Below are 20,771 nucleotides of genomic sequence, written 5' to 3' on the forward strand. Positions count from 1 at the left end.
GGAAGTTAGATACTCTAATGAATAAGGCTTGAGTTTCTAAAGGAAAATAATTGAATTCCTGCTTGGATGCTCAGACATGAACCATGATTAGAATTTTTTTTGCAATTCACCTATATATCTATGTGTTTCACTTATGGAAATACTCCTACACTAGAACATGTGTGATGTTGTTTCTGTGAGGTAGTTTCTTTAAAATGTCAGATATAGTATTGGTTATAGGAGAAATTTTGAAATTTCTGTCTGAAATACGGAGCCATAAAAACATAAGCAGTGGTCAGAGCAAAAGGGGAGGCATTGTACTCAAGTGAGAAAGAGCAGCATTTGTAAAAAGCCATGGAGTTAGATCTAGCCCAGTCCCTTATACATTCAGGTGCTGCCAGAGGTATGGTTTCTTGCAGGCTGAGAAACTGGAAAAAAGCATAGGAGTTTATTAGGAATACCTGTGTGTGAAAGGACAAGATTGTAAAGAAGGTTCATCTCTTGAGAACCTGGATGGATTCACCAGTCCAGGATTATCTTGGCAGCAGTCCTCAGTTGCCCAGTGGAAGGGCAAAGGTGCCGAAGGGGCTTTTTATGACGACACATAGAAAAGAAACCTAGTTACCTGGGACTGTGCTGTATCCTCTACTCAATAAATGACCTGGGTTATTTTGGGGACCAAGCCAGGCCTAAGGTGGCATTTCCCATCTGTTGAATAAGAAGCTGTACTCTGTAGTGTTGGCTTGGAAGATCTTTGTTTTGCCATGGTCTTCTGCAACACAGTCAACATCTGCCTTGTGTGTGCATGAAATCTGTGTATGTTCACTTTACAGTGTAGCATTTGTGGCAGAGTTACTCTACAGGGATAGAATTTGACTAATTACTATAATTATTTGCTAATTATTTTTCCCCCTTAATTTTACCCTTGTTACTAAGTAGCCATGTAGAATCATTCCTTTAAATATTTGCAGGGCTGTGTCATTATTAGCAGTATGGGTGTAACCCCCAAGTGAAGCCTGTGTGGGTTCCTCATGGTGTGAGTTCCATGAGGCAAGAAACATGTTTTAAGATGTGTCTTGGAAAGTTTTTTGTCCCCTTAAATGCTGCATGTATCCACCAATAGCTGTTTTGTGGAGAAGACAGGGTTTGTAACATCTTGCATACTGAGCGTGTTCACGGCCATGTGAAGCTTTGCTTTATGGAGCTAAATAAAACTGGGAAAAATGGAATGGGGGCAAGGGGAAAATGAATGTTTTCAACTGAGATTTACACAGAGATGACAGGTGAATGAGGTGGAGAGGTAAAGAACAGCTGTTCCAGATGGTAGGAGCTTCAGGAGGGAAAATGCTGGAGTCAAAGCGGTCAGAGTGTAGGAAGAGATGATGCTCATGAAGGATGAGTGGTGCTGGCAGCGAGATGAGTGTCGGAGGTCAGTGGGAAAAACACAGCAAGCGCTGTGTATGAAGTTTATTTATCTTAGAGTAGCCATTTCCTCTAAATGAATAGTTTTCAGTTCTTTCCAGCTCTGATTGCGGGTGCTTACCTGCAGCCTTCAGTGATCAGCATTTTCTGTTGTCTTTGTTTGCCTTGACACTTTTACTGCCTTAGCTGAGTTCTGTACTGACAACAGACACTCAAGAATAAATAAATACAGTTTTCAAAAGTCTGGTTTTAAAGCAGCCTTCTGTCTCTCTAATCTACTGCCTGAGATTGAAAGCTTGAAAGGTGCTTGAAAATCTAATAGCCTTGATTTTAAGGTTTCAAACAATCTAGCATCTGTCATAGGACTTTTTGAACCATCTCTGGATAAATAGTTAATACAAAAAGCAAGTGTAAAATGATAGGAAATCAGTGATGCTAAAATTGATGCTATAATTTAAAGAAAAAAAAAGCTTGAAAACTCTGGATTAGTTTTAGAATTCTTTTTCAATACACCTGAAGAATTGGCTAAATGAGAGTTGGGCACTCATTCTGCTACCTCCTCTTGAGTTTGTTGGTTCCCTGTTTATAACATTCTGCTTAAATGCTTTGAAGAAATAGGTAGAACATTCACTTTCTGTCAGATTCATATAGGCAGTACTTATTTTAATTAACCATTTAAATTTAAATTTAACTTATTGACTTCAAGAGTCTGACAATTATCTGGAATTGTTGTTTTGGAGATCCTAGAGGTATTACACTTGAAATAATTCATATTGGTTCCTGACCTGTCTATTGATTGTGGGTGTCAATTCTACCTCGTTTCCCAGTACTGCTACATTTTTAGGCTTATTATCACATTGTTTGAACTTTGTATTTTTTAATTGTCAGTAGACATGATCCTAGCCCACTGTAGTCATTCGATATATTAAATAGCACCTTTGGAAGAAACTCAATTCTCATTTCATAGCCACATTCTTACGCAGATCATTTGCTTTGTTCCTAACTAGCTTTCCCCAATATTTCTAGCTGGTATCAATGCTTCCCTTCAATATGCGTCTTAAATTATGTCAGAATGCAAACGTTCTGTATATTGTGAAACAACTTCTGGGCTCTGTATAGAGAGAAACTTCTTTTAAGGACTGAGGAAGGGATGATGTTCTAGCAGAGAAATGTCGTAAGTGCTTATGATTAGTGCTTTGGGATACTGCAGATGAAAGGTGCAATGTGATTTTTGTTTTTGTTCTTTCTTTCCTCCACAGGGGCAATTTTTGATGAATCTGCCAAAAAAGATGAGGAAGTGTTTCGAATGGCAGTAGCAGATCTCAACCAGAATGATGAAATCTTACAAACAGAGAAAATCACATGTTCAGTGACATTTGTGGATGGCAACAATCCTTTCCAGGCAGTTCAAGAAGGTAGGACAACTAAAAAGATTTCCTGTTGTTGTTTCTGCTGTGACATGCAAAATATTACCTTGATAGTTTCCTATCTTTATGTGAATTTGTCATTTTTATTGCCTTTTTTTATACGAAATATCAAATAGTGTCTTTAGTTTTGGTTTTAGCTGCTTTGGTTTGTGTTGGTCCTAGCGACTTACAGCTATAAAGTCAGCTTTTATCCGTTTTCTGTGTATAGGCTGTTGAAATGTGATAAAGAAGTCAGGCACACTTTGCCTACTTCTTGCCCCTTTTCCAGGCTGCTTGGAAGTTTCTGTCAAAATGATGACTACTTCCTACTACTTTTTGGTTTAATTTTGGGCAACTAATGGCAATTTGTTGGGAAACAAAGGTTGTTGTGTGGATAACCTTTTCAGCCCACCCACCTGAGAAGCTTGCCTGTTTTAAAGAGGGGATTAGGTTAACCTGAAGATTCAGGAAGTTGCCTGTGCCCCATACAGGCTGTTGTTCTCAGCCTGTCCTTTGTGTCATTCCACAATTACTGGAGAAGGGATGACGACATTGCTTTGGGTTCCTGTGGTAGTGGCAGGATGATAAGAGAAAATAATATTTGAATTCCCTCTGAGCTGGATTAGTAAATCACTGGTGTGACTGAGCAGTTCTCTGGAAGGACTGCTGGGACAAGTCTTGAGAAATATGGATTCAAATTTGGGGTTTAAGCATTTGTTATTTCTTTGCTGTTCTGGAACAGTAACTTCTGCCTGAGATGCCAAAGTTATTTATTTCAGTTATATTATTAAACTTTTCTTAACAACAAAACTAAATTTTGATTATTTTCTAGCTCTGTATAAACACTTGAGATTTAAGAGAAATATGCAATTAGTTGTTCCAATATTCGTGAAATCAAAGGTTTGGCTTCAATGGATTATTGTCAAGGCAATGCTAATGAAAAAGTCTTTAATGCTTATTTTGGTTTTTTACCAATGACATTCTTAATTTTTGAGAATTTAGTGATTTAGTAATTTTTTGTTCTGTTAAATTTTGCAAGTAGTTAGGTCTGCGTAATGAGAAGCATTGCAGTCTCTGCTTGATATGGCTGAAGCAGTAAAATACATGATTTTGAGAGTATTCCAATTAGAATCAATTTCATCTCTTTCAATCTGAAAAGGCTAACATAGAAATTGGAACTACTCAATACTTTTAGAATTCAGAGGGGAAAATGACTAAGTGAACTCCATCTTTTTAAGATGCCTTCTACATCGTTGGTATTTTAGCTTTTTTTTTTTTTAATCCAGGATGGCTAATGCTAGCTGATGCTCTGTGCTTAGCATTAATTAACTCTGAAACTTAGCTATTTATTTCCTGTATCATTGTGGTGGAGTAGTTGCAAACTATTTCACAAAATTATGTTTTAAGTACCTTATTTGTGACTTAGAGAAACTAGGAAGGCCAAGTAAAGTAGAACTATCAAACGAATTAATGATCTAGTATTTCAATATTCAATTATTATTTTATGGAAAAGTTGTGTTTGTTGTTGTTGAAAGTGTAGTCAACATTTGAAATGTGGATGGAGCAGATTTGACATAAATTTCATTACCATCTGGTGAGGGAGTGAAAGGTCTGCTATGATATTGATGAGTTCAATATTTTCCAGTAAAAACTGTTTCTTGTAAATGCGTGGTTAAATACAGCTACATGCCTAGCAGATATCATATTCCCTATTTTTAAGGGCCTTGTGTTTTGTTTGGAATAATCCAAGTGAAGAACAAAGGTTTTAAAATCTTTCGCATGTATGTATTGATGACATTTTACTTGTTAAAATATTTTACCACAGTTAATGTGTTTTGTTTTAACTGAACACAGGCAGCAGCTCCAGCGTAATAATTCAATTCCTTTGCACCAGTTTCTTATCTTTCTCCTTTTCTCTGTATCTCTATATCACTCATCCCTTGCTCTTATTTGTATTTCTTATAAATATTAGTAGCAGGGAAGGGGACCACTCTAACTTTTGCCACATATTGGTAAAAGTGGCATATTGACATGGTTTATAGCTGGGACAAATGCTTAGCAGAAATGCACTGTACTAAACACCAGGAAAAAATGTTCATTTAAACATTCAGGCCATTATGGTCTTTTATTTAGAAAAGAAATACTAGAACAAGACTAAATCTCATATTTTTCAGTGTGTGACATTCAGTATTCTCAAGCTTGCCTTTTTCATGCAAACATGACCCTTTCCTTGGAATCGTAACACCACTGAGTCTGAGGTCTGTGGCCTCTCCTATCAAGCACAACCTAAGTGTTCAAAAATATACTATTAATTTTGTTTACTACTTGCTTGTTTTAATTATTTTTATATAAACTACTTGAAGTTTGCTTTGTTTTAGGCCACAATAACTGGAGTTTTTTAAAGTTTTGACATTTTTCTCATTGTATGAACTACAGAAGAGCCTTTAAAATCCCCAACTTTTAATGCTTGTTAAAATGCTTATTTAAAGCATTAGATTAATAATAATAGCTTAAAATCAGTCTAAAATTGGTCTAAATTTGTCTTTAAACTGCCCTTTTCAGTCAATAGAGAAGGATAAAGAACTTGCCTAGGACTGAATTTCAAAAATCCAACAGGTCATGAGCAAAGATGTCATGAAACAAGACATGAGGTACAGAGTTATTTTTGTAATGATGCAGTAATGAGCAACCTGCATAAAATCTTATATTTCACTTTATTATTGAGACTGGCAAGTAACTTCCAAACAATGTAAACAGAAATACTCAGACACTTCCTAATGATTTTGGGATGTAAAGATAAATAATTTGAGAGGATTGCCAGCTGTGCAATACTGTGTTCTTCCCTCTGAATCTGTTTTTATAAATTATTACAGTGCCCTTAAATGTCTTCCACTTGTACCTTAGGGCATCTCTTTAACAGCTCTGATGGGGGGGGGATGATACTGTAGCAAAGCTGAGTGGTTTTATGCTAGAAGACCTGGGAATGACATGCCCCATAATATCACTGGAAGTGCCCTCAGGGATCATTTATGTTCTAGTGCACAGAAACAGGAGGTGAAGTTCTTTAAGTTAGGAAAATTAGTCTTTCCCTCTGTTGGCCACAGAAAGGGCCAGCAGCAACTGTGGTTCATGCCATACCCTTATGGAAGCTGCAGCCCAGTTGCTGAGATTTGTCACAGTGACACCTGTGGAAATGTCCAACGTGGCAGGTTCCTTGCTTTCTTTCGTTATTCAATACAAAATGCTTCACAATATTTATGGTACTCTTCTGTGCGGTGTCTCAAAATATTTGTGTGCTTGTGTGATTGAGAGAGGGAGAATATTGTGATTTGGCTTTTTTATGCTGTGCCCATGTTGGGTACCACAAAGAAAAAGCAGAAAATTAAGTTTTCTTTGTATATAGACATTAAAAGAAGTAGGGATAGTCAGGTATTGTATGGCAGCTAGGCAGTGATTTGGCACTATGAAACAAGAAATTATGATCCAGATCCATACTGGTGCTAATAATATATATTAGTATGATCTTTACTTTCTTTCCTGTGAGACTTCAATTTACAGCAGTATTTAAATAGGGGTGGGACAGGCCTTCAGAAGGGTTTGAGTTCTATGTATACTTAAACTGTAGTTTTGGGTTTTTTTATATGAGAGACATGCTTCTCTATTTCTTTTCTATGAAGTCTTTTTTCTTTCACTGGGAAATTTGGTTGAAATAAATACAACACTTATGTTCGTGTTTGTCAGAAAAATCACTCTATTGTCTTATCTTTCTGTTAATTTTATTATGCTGGTGCTTACTTCAATACACTAATAATTAAAGCTTTAATTTTATGGTTCAGAGCCTGCTGTTTCCTCCAGTCCTTAATTTATCATTAGTAGTCCAACCATACAGTAGCTGAATGGCTGATGGAAAATGTGTGATGGCCTGTGCATTTTTGTGGCAAGGGAAGGGAGGGAGGTGGCTTTGGTAGCTTGGACCAGATGTAATGCTTTGGCTTGTGCTGATACATGTCCTTGAGCAGCACAGTTTCCTCAGCTCTCATGCTGCCATTTCCACTTGCACACCAAGAGTTATGGAGCAAACTCTGCAGGAGTTTGCGGTGCTTGAGGCATCCACAGCATCTGGAAAGTAGTCAGAGCTCGGCCAAAGATGTGTGTTGTCCTTGGAGATCCATTGGCAATGTTTTAACCTCATGGCAAACATTTTATTTTCATGTAGTGCTGGTGGGTTTTTTAATCGTACTCTTTTCTCCTAACTATTTTTTATCTTCTTTTGGACAATATCATGTTTTACTTATCTTGAATGATAATTCTGTAATAATCCAATGTTTTACAGGTTACCTATAACACGTGACAAATAGGTTTGACTGAAGCTGCTTGAAATTAACTTTGTTGAACATATTTTCCTATTGCAATCACATATGTGTGAGGCTTATTTTTCTTTTATTTTTCCTAACCCAACCTTTTTGTCATTCAGGGTAGTCACCAGAGTATGCTTACAGACACCAACTCAAGCCTTCGTAATGGCTTTTGAAAGCTTATTGTGATCACTGAAGTAAATAAGGCAGTGAGTCATAACTAAATGGGATTCAGCTGTAGAGCAACAGAGGTTTGTAGGGCAGCAATATGTATGAAGGTCACATGCAGGATTTTATTCAAGCAAAGTTTTATGGTCAGAAATTACAACCTGATGGATACATCTGCTTTGGCCTTCGGGACTTGATGAGTGTTAATAAGATTGTCCTTTCCCATTTCTCTGATCACTGTAGAAGTCTGTTTAAATCCACAGATTTCATGGACTGCTAAACTTTCTTTCACTTTGTGTCACTTATTTTTTGAAATTTCTCAGCCTTCCTTGTGCTGTTTATTAACCAGTACATGTTTGGTTTGAGATTAAACCTTTACAGGGTTGAACTTCTTCACTGCCCCTCCATTTCATTTCCGATTTGCTTTTTTATTTCCTGATAAAATGGATTTTGATATGAAAAGATATACTGAGGAGGAAGAAAACATGAAGTAGGATCTCAGCTATAAAAACTCAAGGAAGAAGAGGAAGGAGAAGCATTTCAATAATGATATAAAACACCTTTGTAAAATCAGAAACTGTTGGAAGTGTTTGCAATTGCAAATTGCTTCTATCATGAGCACTTCAGATAATATGATAGGAGATTTTTTGAATTACCTGTCCTCTGTGCTTTCTCATAATGTACCAGAAGTTGCAGCACTTTTCTTTATTCAAAAGATGTCGGGTCAGGAGCCTACTCCCTTACACAGGCTTTGTTCTCATTTAAGTCTTCCTAACCCCACAAAATCGGATCCTCAATCTGCATAAATGTGCCATGGGAGTCCAAGTGTTGACAGCTTAAGAAAAAAGATCTTGATACACTGGTTATAACATCCTGACAGTTGGGAAGGCAGTGGTTTCATATGAAAACAGTAGGGAGGAGTGAGCACGTATGGAAGTAGAAAAGGGACATGTAGTAGAGGTTTTGTTTAGGATGAGTAGGATGCACATTTAACACATTTTCAGCAATGATTTCAAAGGTTTTGTGACCTTTCTTTGCCCGGAAGTAATCTACTCAGAACACACTAGAGACTGTAAAAAGGAGGTCAGATTGATTCTCAAAAAGGCTTTAGAGTAGTACAGCTGATGCAGTACTTCCAAGACTTCCATCACTCTCCAGCTTCTGGGGTTTGAACCCCAATGTTTTCTAGCTGCAAATTCTTTCTGTAGTAATGTTTTCTTTATTGTAAGACAGCTTCCATTATCTTTGTTTCCAGTTTGAAAGCAAACTCTGGCAGCTGTAGACTGCACTAGACTTTCAGATACTTGAAGATTAAAATAATTTCTGCTCAGCTCAAAAAATGCCCCCAAATCCACAATAAAAAAAAAAAAACAACTCAGGAATGTCATTCCTGTCAGGAATGGCTTTTTTCAGACTAGTTTAAACAAAGTGAGAAATTAAGCTATGAATATTATGGTGGCTGAAGAACTTTCTCTGCAGCAGGCTTTCCGAATTGCTGAGGCAAGAGCCTTACTCCAGGCTAGGGCGAGATCCTGGCATCTTTTAGGTGCTGTTATCCACTTTGTCCCCCAGAGTGCCTAAACCCTGCTGAATGCACACTTTAGGAATGCTGCGTGTTTGTTGTGGTTTAAGGAAAGAATGCTAGTGTTTCTATGGAAACCACTTTTCTTCAGGTGGCCAGGAGACCTGGTAACATCCCCCGTTACACTTGGCTGCATTGCAGCATTCAAATGCAACGCTGTGACTGAAGGTGCCTGTGTGAGGTGTTTGTGAAGCACCAAGGGCTTTGGTGCTGCAGAGTTTGCATCACCCACCACTACCTCTCTGGGGTGTTCCCCCCTCCCTGCTTCCTCATGACTTGAAAACACCAGGAGTGATTTTCCTAACGCTGATGCCATTTGCCATTTTCAGTTGCCAAAGTTTGGCTCGACTTAATTTTTATGGCAGATTTTGATATTTTTTATCAGAGCTTCCAGTTTCAAGTGACAGGCAGGAATTTTAATAGGCTTGAAAGAATTTCTTTCCAAGACTGTTGCTTGAAAAGCATGTGACTGTGAGACTATTAACCTCTAACCCCTTTTAAAAAGGTGGATCAAATAAATTAATAAATACCCCCTTGACAAGTGTGATGTCTTTTGATGGCGAGGTGCAGAGTGAATTTTATCACATTACTGTAGGAAAAGCTGGACAGGCTGCTATTCTGCAGTACTTACACTTTAAATCTAGATTGGATCATTTCTGATTTTACAATAGGCATGTTTCCACTTGCAGTTCACAAGTGCCCAATATGTGTTTTCATACATTAAGCACGGAGCATCAGTCTGCTGTGTTGATGTACTCTGACACACTGCTAGGGGTTTACTTTTAAGAGAGCTATGCAGATTGTGATGTGATTAAACAATATCAGTAGTATGTTTAAGCATTTAAAGCCACTGTGCCCAGAGGGTTTTGGGGTATTTTAACAAACAGAAGTATAGAGACAAAGTAAATGAGAGATGCTTCATCTTCCTAGATGCCAATTATTTAACTAGCACCCTGAGCCATCAGTCCCCTAAAGTAATCTCCTTAAATAAGTAACGGACACACTATCTGGATTTCCTTCTCATCTTTTTTGTGAAGCAGTGTCCACTAAAATCACTGGAGCAGTCAATCATCTCTGTCCAAGCAGACATGTATATTCCCAGACAGGCCTCACAGCCTGCAAGCTTCCAGCAGGTTGGGGCTACTACTGGGCAATGAATTGCTGCATTCAGCTCCTTTCTGCTGTACAGAGTCCTCCTGAGTCCTCTCATAATCTTAATTGGAGATTTTGCTTTTGTTTGTCCTAGCTAAATTCTATGAATTAAGTGAAAGTTATCCAGTCCTTGTTTCACCATACAAACAGAGATCGAGTTTCCTTACAGATCCATATTTGCTGCATCTATGTATTTCAATGCTTGTCTAAAAGTCAATAGAGTTAATTAATTTCAATTAATTTCTTAATTTAATGCTCCCCTTTGAGCCTTACTTGCACTTTTTAATTCTTTTCTCAAAAAATATTTTGTTTCATCTGCAAGCTGGTTTTGTTATAACCTGTTAGCATTTTGGTCACTGTATTCTTAGTAAGTAGACGAGTCTGTATTTGAGGGAATTGGGTATTTGTGTGCTTCAAATAATTTTAAATACACTCTTCTCTCTCTCTCTCTCTCTCTCTCTCTCTCTCTCTGTATAACCAGAGACAAAGTGTACTTTATGGAGGACAGTGGTGTTTTAAAATCTAATTTTGGTAATGAGGAAGTGAGCCGTGACAACTCTGGAGGTGAAGCCTGAAGTGAATTATGGAGGTCATTCTCTTAGGTGGGAAAATTAATTATATTTTAGCTTGGTTCCCTGTTACTTAGACCCTTTGTATTGTACACTACCAAGTAATTTTGACTAAATATCAATTCATGAAAAATTATCTGGGCAAAAGAGTGCAGTTATAAGGACAGATGCAGAAACTAGGAAGAGTTTTATTAAAACACTAATTGTATTGGAAAAGCATAACCTAACCTTTTGTGTTATCTTTTTGAAAGGATGCCTTCTGTAGGATTTTAATGCTCATTCCTTTTGGCTATCATTGGACCTTTAGCTCCTGTGATTATAGGCTCTTCTGAAACTTGTTTTTCTCCATAAAATCCAATCTTTTCAAGTTCTTCATTGTGTAGTCTGAAAGAATATTGAAGTGAGCCAAGCTGCTCTGAAGGATTCCACACTAAGTGCAGCACTTGCAGAGGGCAGATGAAACAGGTAATGTTGATGGTAGTTAAAAAACATTTACTCTGAGCTTGGAATAGAAATGGGAGTCTTGCAGAGCCTTTCGTGTTCTGTTGACACATGAGTGGGAGTTTGGGCTTGGAATCTTTATGTAAGGGTATAAAGAATTAACACATGGGGCTTAACTTGATGTGGAAATTAAGCACCTGCTTAAAGGCTTTCCTGAGCAGGGATATACTTAAGCAATCCCAAATCAGTGACTTAATTTTCTTTGGCAGCTGGTATTCGTTATTTTGTTTACTTTAAGGGCTTATTTTCTCCAGAAATTTGTAGTTCTTTGCGGCATTTTCACATCCTGCACCTCTGGTTGTCCAAATGTACCGGGTGGCTGTAGCTCCTCTGGTATTGCTGAGAGCAGAAAACATCGTTGCAGGTCATGGCTGTGCCTTCTGACGTCTGGAAAAAAGTTTGAAATGACAACGAATCTTCCAGAGTGCCAGGCCACAAAGCACAGCTAAATAAGTAAAAGCCTGCAGAAATTTGTCGTCTGACACTACGTTTCACAGCAAGAGCATTATGATGTACAGGGCTTGGTCATCAGAGTAGCAGAGTGCTGTACTCAGAAATTGCAGTTTCATGTTACAGGTAAACAATTTATGTTCCTCCTATCCCTTTGTGACCTGGTGCAGGAAAGGAAGCCAGCAAGAAGCTACTTTGTTTTTCAGAAATATTACGTGTCTTTAGTAGCAAGCTGTGGCTCAGCGGCAAGCCCTGCGATAGCCAGCCCTTGCTAAGGGCACGGGAGGGGAGCACCAACTCCCTGTTCCAGGTGCAGCCAGATGTTGGAGCAGCTTGCTGTAATGCTGGATGCCAGGAGCTGAAAGTAAATGATCGTTAGTTGTCAAATATAGAAAGAATCAGCCACCCCAAGGGGAGAGACGTTTGCACTTCTGAAATGCCATTTCAGTGAAAAAGGGTATGAAAACTTTCTTTCCTGAAGAGAGAAGGTGAATGTTTTGAGGTAAATGAAATCCATTCAGACTTACCAGGAGGTTAAAAAAAAAGCATATGTTGTAACAGTTAACGTTCTCTCTAATGGGTGCAATCTGATGACTGAGGTGATGTAAAATAGGGACTTGTCAAGACATTTGTAAAAAGGCTCATTAGTTCTATTTAAAACATTAAATCTGAGTTTCTTCTGGAGGTCTGAGCTATTCCTAATTTTCTGATAGAAAGGGAAAGGGGGTAAATTGGTACAGATGAAGGCATAATGCAACTTTGATTTGGCTAGCTTGCTTTTAAATGTATTTTCCCTTCTTAATTTGGCACTGGTGCATCAAATGCTGAGCCAGAATTGTATTCTTCTGTGTGCTTAATGGTTGAGTTCCTCACATCATGGAGTAGAAATGGCCTACTGTGGTGAGAGCAAGAAAGAGGCTAAAGATACCTATACAACATAGGAGCAAGCAGCACCTAGCTCAGTTGGGTTAGCAAAACACAGTGACCTCGATTTAGAATAGAAATAATTGAGTGTAAAACAAGCCTCTGAAAGCACTAACTTAAGAAAATGCTTTTTAAGTAATGTTCTTTGCTGTGTTAGTTTACCTGGCATTAAAAGAGGTATTGTTCTACCTCATCTTTATATTAAGAAAACTCCAAACCAGTAACCACAAACCAAGAAAAAAACTGTAGAGAAAAATATTTTCATGGATTTGGGGAAGGATAGGCTTTTCTTTGTACTCTTTCTTAGTTACAACTACTTCTTTCTTAATGTAAAAAGTATACCTTCCAATAGCAGATAACAGCATTATATTGAGTTACTAGGAATTCTGCAGTTGGGATATTTTTTCATTGAATTTCATTGTTTGGTGGATTAACATTTTGAAAGGTCGGCATCCAGGAAAGCTCCATGTGCAGTTATTGAGTGGCTCTATAAGTCCCACTCAAGTAATGACTTTTTAAGCATAAAACATATTTATTTTTCAGTATTTCTCTATCATGGACAATTTCCCTAACATTTTCTTTTTCTTTGCATAGTACTCATGCCTGAAACTCTATTATTAAAATTTATTGTGAAAATTTGTTTTTATTTTTTGTCAGAAGGAAGAATAAGTGGTCATAATTGATACAAAGTACTACTTAAACCTTCAGTCAGCTGAGCCTTTAGATCAGTAAGACTTGTTTGAATTTGTCTCTGAATCGTCACAAAGTTACGTAAAAACCAACCTGACAGGTTATGATGTGTTCCATAGCATCAAAATTCTCGGGAGTTGGTTTCTGCATAGGGAAAGCAGCTATGGACATAACAAATGGGGCTGGCTATGGCTTGTCTCAGTTAGTCCTTTCAATAAACTTAGCAAGAAAGGCAATGTGTTTTAACATACTTGTTTTTAGCAAGTTCTGTAATCCTAAGATTCCTTGGAATTTGAACACAACTAGTATAAAAACTCCAAAATGTACTTTGTAAATGTTTGGTCTTGCCAAGATCACATCTCAAGATTTTCTAAGTTCAGCTTTTGTGTCAAGTCTTTACCTAGGTTGATATATGTAACATATTTGCTAGTTGACATATAGCTCTTCTCTTTGTGTGATCTTTATTTTTTGCTGCTCAGATATTCGTTTCATGTGCAGTCTAACTTGACAAGAAAGTTAGAAATTTCTATGTATTTGCAGATGTTCCTTGTGGAAGCTCCAGGGAGTATGGGTAGTGAATATACAGGGTCACCTTCTATTCCTAGCCAGAACAGACTCTGCAGTATCACAGATGGTAACTGAAGCCTCCTTTGGAAACCCCTGATGCTCCAGGTCTGACATGAACTACGGTTCAAAGAAGAGTTTTGGAATTTCTTCTTTGTGTAACACAATGTCAGTTGCTGCTACAATTGGGATGGCTTTGAAAGACATGATTCCTTGGTCAAACCTATCGACAGGTTCATGTTCTGTGATGTTTGTAAGGACTGCGCCTTGAAAACAGTCCTTTGAAAGTGGGAATGGGCAGCTGAAAGCAGCAGATTCCAAAAGCATGAGAAGGCTATAGTCCTTCCTGCACTCTTAATATTAAGGACATTCTTAAAACTAGTTACACATCAGTGTATTAGTTTTTAAGCTTCAAGTTATTTTCTGGAACTTCCACCTAAATAGTAAGTCTCAAGTTTTGTTATTTTACAGTCGCCTTGTAAGAGTTGGTCCCATGTATCTTCTGTGTGAGAGTTTTAAATTCCAGATGTTTCTTTTTTTTTTGTTATTTGGAATTTTGAAATCTCTTTTCCTGTGTGTGTGTGCTCTGTGCCTTCAGCTTGCACACTTTGTGCCTTTATAGACGCTATTTTGGAACTGCCAAAGGTGTTCTTGAAGAAAAACTTTTTGTGAATAAACTTGCATTCACTTCTTGTGTTAATGGGAAGGGAATTTAAGGGGAAAGGCTTAGCTTTTCTTCCTATCACTGGCAGTAAATAGTGACTTGGAAGTTTGTCCCCTTTTTGGTTTTCATATCTATTAATGTTTAATGCAGGGACCAACTCATGTAGAACCCTCCTCATTGTCTATTCATTGGCTTCAGGAGTTGGACTTGATAATCCTTGTGGATCCCTTCCAACTTGGAATATTCAGTGATTCTTTATCTGAACTGGAGAAGTAATTTATTTTGCAACATGAAAAAAGAAAGTGATTTCCAAAGTATCTGTGCATGAGTGATTGCCTTTGATAATGAAAAGCAGAATTTTGAGTAGTTTTCCTTCATGGGAATTCTTGTATTGCTGAACTATAGTACCTTCCTCTACAAACAGCTTCTAGAGAACTTTTTGAGCTTTTCTTTAAGGGATGACATCTTCCATTCTTCTCCCCTTGCTTAGTTTGTTCTTGCTGGTTATTTCTGGATGGTTATTGCTTGCATCTCCAAGTATTTGTATCTGGCCGTTTTTGGTGATATGTTTATATAAGAATTGAAAATGAAAGTACTTGTCTTTATCCAGCTTTATGAATATGAAAAGTTCTTCGTTCTAAATTACCGCTAAAATCAGTATGGCTACTCATGCTTGGAAGGGTCAGGCTCAGCAAATCTTTCTGATAACTTGAGTGTGATCAGTTGTGTACATTAGCAAGCTGGAAAATATTACATGTAAAAAAATCCATAGGCTCAACAGTGTGTCTGTTACAGTGATTTTATTCAAAGTCAAGACTTTGAAGATAGAAACAAAATAGCATTAATAAAACTAGGTTACTGTAGTGTTTTCTCTGTGAAACTTTGTTGCTGCTGAGATCTTGGTGGGTGTCACTTCTCAGCAGAATTCATTTCAAACTTAAACTCAGATTCTTCACATTGCAAAAGAGTATGCAATATTTAAGGTAGTTGAAATGTGCAAAGATATGTAAGAAAGGTCAAAAACCAACAGAAACAGTGTAGGAAATGAGACAAATTGTTATTGTATGTTTTCAGATAAGATTTCTTTCTCACAAATTGACAAGTTCTGAAGTTGGTCACTGATGTGTAGGGAGAGAGTGAGGGATGGTAAAAAGTGAAGAATATTGAAGCAGTATTTAAAGATTTGTTCATGTCTTTCCAAACATGACTGATGTGCGTGTTAGAATGCTGTGGTGTTAAGACAAGAGATTTTGATAAACTGTCCAAAGGACAAATGCAGAAACTTCATGATGACTTTTTAAATGCTTTTTCTGGAAGATGCAGAGGCCAAGTAAACAAAAAAGTACATGTTTATTGTCTGTATCACAGTAAAAGTGGCTTGAAGAGCACCTGCTCTGCACCCTCCTCAGATTTTGAATGCTTCTGGTGATATGGGGCCACTGGGGAAGCAGTACAGGTTTCATTGCAAGACTCACATTACTTATATAAGAGGACTTGAACATTTCTGAGGAATAAACATCCCAGCTTGAAGCAAAAGATCTTTTAATGCAAGTTTTGGTGAGATGTCTGCATCTCAGGAGATCTCTACTTTTGACTCAGCTGCAGGATTACAGAATGAATGTGAGTTCTCTTATCTAGAAAATTGTTACTTTCTTCAGCTTTTTAAATTGCTCTGTTTCTTGAGGTGAATTAGGATGGCTATTTTGGTTTCAAAAGACAAGTGTAAGTCTTTACAATTGTACTACTGTTCATACTTGACAGACTTGGAGAAGTTTAGAAGTTTTTGGGGTGCCTGTGTGTGTTTACTGGAGGGGTTAACAGACTTTTTAAGTCAAAAGAGTTTAGTTATAAATAATTATCTCCTGGAAAGAGCTATGTTCTATAAAGGATACAGAAAAGCTGGAGAAAGAAACAACAAAGATTTTTTTTTCATTTTTTTTGTATGCAAGAATCTTTCTTTTTGGAGTCTGAAGAAAGAATTGTGGTCTCTGAGGGCCTCACTTGTGACGCACAGAAGAACTTATGCAAAATTAACCACACTTAGTTTAACTGTAAATATTTATCAAGCAAGAGTAAATTATATCATCCCAAGGTCTAAAAATATATTTGTTTATCTGGCTCTTTTGTAAAAGGAAATGAAAAAAAAACTTTTATAGAAACATGAAATGCACCTGCTTGTCATGAATTGAAAAATTTTTCATCTAATGTGCCTAATCCAGGATCTCTTTATTTTTTTCCTCTTCTCTCTCGATTTCTATTGAGTACTCTCAAATGCTATTTAAAGAGTTGAAAAGTGAACTCCCATGGGGTTAGGTTGTACTCCTTTAATTCATGTATAGATCACGGAAAGAGATAGGAAGGGTTTAAACTTAATTCTCTAGGTCCCACTTTCAAAATAGAAATTGAGTAGAAAGCCATGCCTGTAACCTCTTTGCAGAAAGTCTGAACAATGATATTGCAAGAAAGGGACAGATTTGAATATTTCAGCTAATCTGAAAATCTGTCTTCAAATCAGCCATGTCTATAAATTCTTGATATTTATAGCCAGCAACACATTAATGGAAAATAATGTACCATACTTAGAAAAAAAAATAGTTTTGGGTAGAGATGTGTGTGGATACATATGGAATATTAACTGGTGATAAAATTGTTGTTTCCAAGGCTACAAGCGTGTACAAGATGTTGTCTTCAAATGCATCAGTAATTTTTTTCTGTTAAACCTACTAATGTAGCAGCAACTTAAGCATTTGAAGTGGATGTTTCCCAAAGCCTCACCTGGCATAAAAATCACTTGGCAGATGTATCTGACATGCAGAGTCATTACATCTGGCAGCTAGAATATATATCTGGATAGAATAGATTGCCGTTTTGGAAATATCAAACTTTTGGAAAATTAAAATATGATTCTCTGGTTTTATGTTATACTTGGATGACAATGAACTTTGAGACATTTACCTGCTTCTGGTAGCTTGTCTGTAAATCTTTTAGAGCCCACAGTCTGATTTCAAAAATTATTTCTTAATCTACAGATTCAAATAATTTAGTTTTAATAATCTAATTTTGTGTTTCAGGTTTCACTATAGAAGTACATGGAACATGAATATTTAAATAACCTGCTTTCTGAGATTTACCTTTGCTCTTTCCAGGCTGCCTCTTGAAAGAGTTGAATCAGTTTTTGTCTTTCTGATGACTGTGTTCTGGACATCACTAAATTTGGAAGGAGCGCATGATCCTTGGCTGGATTCCCTATGGCAGATTTCCTCCTTCCAGATCTGCAGGGCTGTGGTCATATGGACTAGGAACAAGATATTTACAATGGGGCAAAGGGGGTTGAAGGTTACTTTGTACCCAGAGAGATTTGTGTTAAGCTAGGATATGAGTTAAAAAGAGGAATAACTATGTCTGATCTAATCTTAAGAATTGCTCTTTTGGAACAAATTACTAAGCAAGTACAGCCTAGGCTGTTGAAGTTTCAGGCTGCCTGAGATGAAGTTTCACCATAATGTTAGGAGAACATAGAAAAGGATCCTTCAATGTTTAGGACATGATGCTTTCATTTTCTTGTTGCTTAATATTTTCACGTAGTTTGGAGAAGATGGGAGAATAAGGTTAGGAGGGAACAGAAGAAAATTTCGTAGTGCTCCTTAACATGGAATTTTCCTTTCTTTTGGTTTAGTGTTTTACTTGGTTCTCTTCCTGTACAACATGAGGGTTTGATCAGCATTTGGTTTTCTGTAGAATAAGTAACTCAGATTTTATTTCAGACAAACTGTCTGTTGAGCTTACCTGGCAGCTGTTCTACACATAGCTGTCATTTCATGCAATCTTGCTTCTCTAGATAAATAGCAGTTTATACAAAGACTTACTTTGGAATTTTCCAAAATTCTTCTAAAATATGTCTTTCCCCATAAGTGTACCTGCACTTTAGCTCAGCCTTTCACAGTCTTCAGAATCACTGGTAGCAATTATAACCTGCTCTCTGAGTCTATAATTTTTCATTATTCTCTTTGTGTGGTTGAAAGTGCTGTGAGAGTCCTGTAGTTATCAGGTCACCCTTCTTCACTATTGCAGAAGTAACACTTTTAGTGTTGCAGAAAAATCTCCACTATTTCAATCTTTATTTTAAAAATTAGTACCAGCATATTAGCAATTATTTCCTTGGCTACCTTTTAAGATTCTTGAATTATGCTCACTTTGTTTTACTGATTGGGAAGCATTTGTCCTTGGTGAATGAGATTGCTTCCAGAAAATGATAGAAGTGTATTCTGAAGATACATCCTTTTAGGAATGGTAGTGCTCTTTTTTTCCCCACTGTCTCTCTTTGTGCCAGCCAGAGCCCAGCCTTCTTCTCTAACTTAGAGCATCAGTGGTGGGGCTGTTCTGAATGGCTGTCCCCATAGTGTAATGAGGATCCCTCAGAAAAAGCAAGGCTATGATAACAAAATGCAGATATCCAAGCAGAAGAAAGAAATTTTCCCCAGATTGAGAGAATACCACTTGCCCTTGGCAAGTTTTGGAAGCTCCTGTGAGTGCCTTTCAGATTAATTTGTGTCTTTGAAGGATTGGAGAATCCAGGGATAGGGTAGAGGAGAGATTTCAGAGGATGATAATTGCTGTCACTAGAAGGGGATTGTGTGTAAGCAGCAAGAATTAAACATCCCTGAGCATCATGCATCTGTTTTGCTGCTTTCACCCACTTCCTCTGGCATCATGTTCTGGTTGTTTTCAATAGCTGTATAAACAAATTAGATCTGTTTATTCCACCTAAAACTCTGAATACAGGGTAGCCAAGCCTAAGTTTATTGCCTGATTCACCTTTTACTCCTTGCTCTGCATTATCGTAAGAGGGCAAGAGAGCTTCATGTTTTATTCAGTTAATACAATGTATATTTAATTTGCATTTTTAGTGTTTTCAAATGTGAAAGATAACAACTTCAGCAGTGCTGAATGTGGTAATTTAATTGGCTGTAGGGTAATAATAGGATTCTTGGAAATGGCTTCATTGGGAAACCTTGCAGGGCTTAAACAAGTGCAGCAGTCAGAAGCTCACCTGTGCCGAACTGCCACACACCCACAAAGCTGCAGGGAGTTACAGCTGTGTTGCCTCTTCATTTAACTTCAAAGGTTTGCAGGAGGAGAAACAAAACCTAGAGGGATGAATAGAGGCTACCAAGGCATACTTAACACTGCTGAATGCTTTCCTTAATTTCTCCGCCACTGGGAATGGTAAGGGTTGTAATTTTCCTTGTGTACCTTTTCAATGGAGGAACAAAAAATGGCCTGTATTAAAAGGCAGTGTATAAAGTTTATGACAGTGAAATTTATCTGTCCTAATTCAGTGTCTGTCTGCAGGATCTGGGCTTCTAAGACAGCAGTTTTTACATGTGTGGGTTGTGTATTGCAAAAGATACCACAAAAGATGAGACAGGAATACTCCAGGATTTTTGATGGCTAGTGTATGCCTTTTGCAACACCATTCCAAACTTAGGGGACAATTCTGTCAAGCAAAAGGATCTGCATCCTCCAAATTAGATGCTAAGGTGATAACATTTTCAACCATCTAATAAATATGCAAAATTTTTTATCTGAGTGCAAACTCAGGAAGAAACATCTCTTTAATCAAATTACAGTTGGTCCAGAGCAGTTATTTATCTATAGTGTGTAATGTACCTTTGATGTTTTATTGAGCTATTATTACCAAAATAGAGTTTGCTTAAAAAACACTGCTAGGTACTGTTTTTACAGTGTCTTTTCAGTATGCCTGAGTGTTGGCTTTTTTATGCTACTTGTAACATTGGTGGTAGCTGTAAGACTCTTTTTTCTTAAAAAGTTGTGTGTCAGCAAAGCTGGTGTCCTTGTACTGAGCTACATACACACAGAGGACCTGTATATGCTTTCCTCTTCAAGCCTGTTTGTACATCTTCATTCCAATTCATAGTTTGACTAGCACCTAATATATATCTTAGACTGTTTTCTTCTTATCTCTAGAGTTGCTAACTTTTGTTTTTAAATTCTATTGAAGTGTTCCTGACAGGCAAGATTTTCTTGGTGTGGAGTTACAGCATGGACGTGAAAATAGCCAGTGTCTAAACCATGATTTTTGACCTTAACCCTAAGTGCTTTAAGTTTCTTAAGATTCCTCTCCTGCCCGTTCTTACAGTGGTACATGTTCTTAATTATTTTTGTCCTTCTGGTGTACTTTTTACCTTCTGCAAGCCAGAATTGTGAATATACTCATTATTACTTTCCTGGAGTTGATGATGATGTTCTGTGTAATATGCATTTTTTTCATTAACCTTCTCCTTTTTAGACAGGTTTTAGTGTCCTTAACTCTGTAATTTTCTT

The 20,771-nt window shown here is 37.3% G+C and overlaps 1 protein-coding gene across 1 annotated transcript in view; it reads left to right on the forward strand.

Moving 5' to 3' along the window:
• The window catches only part of GRID2 (glutamate ionotropic receptor delta type subunit 2), a 673,693-nt gene that overhangs the window by 134,370 nt on the left and 518,552 nt on the right, over positions 1-20,771 (forward strand). Inside the window, exon 2 of the mRNA XM_005418132.2 lies at positions 2,661-2,816. Within this exon, the coding sequence (XP_005418189.1) occupies positions 2,661-2,816 (156 nt within the window). The remainder of the gene's footprint in view (positions 1-2,660; positions 2,817-20,771) is intronic.

This window comes from Geospiza fortis, unplaced genomic scaffold (assembly GCF_000277835.1).
Source record: "Geospiza fortis unplaced genomic scaffold, GeoFor_1.0 scaffold11, whole genome shotgun sequence".
NCBI lineage: Eukaryota > Metazoa > Chordata > Aves > Passeriformes > Thraupidae > Geospiza > Geospiza fortis.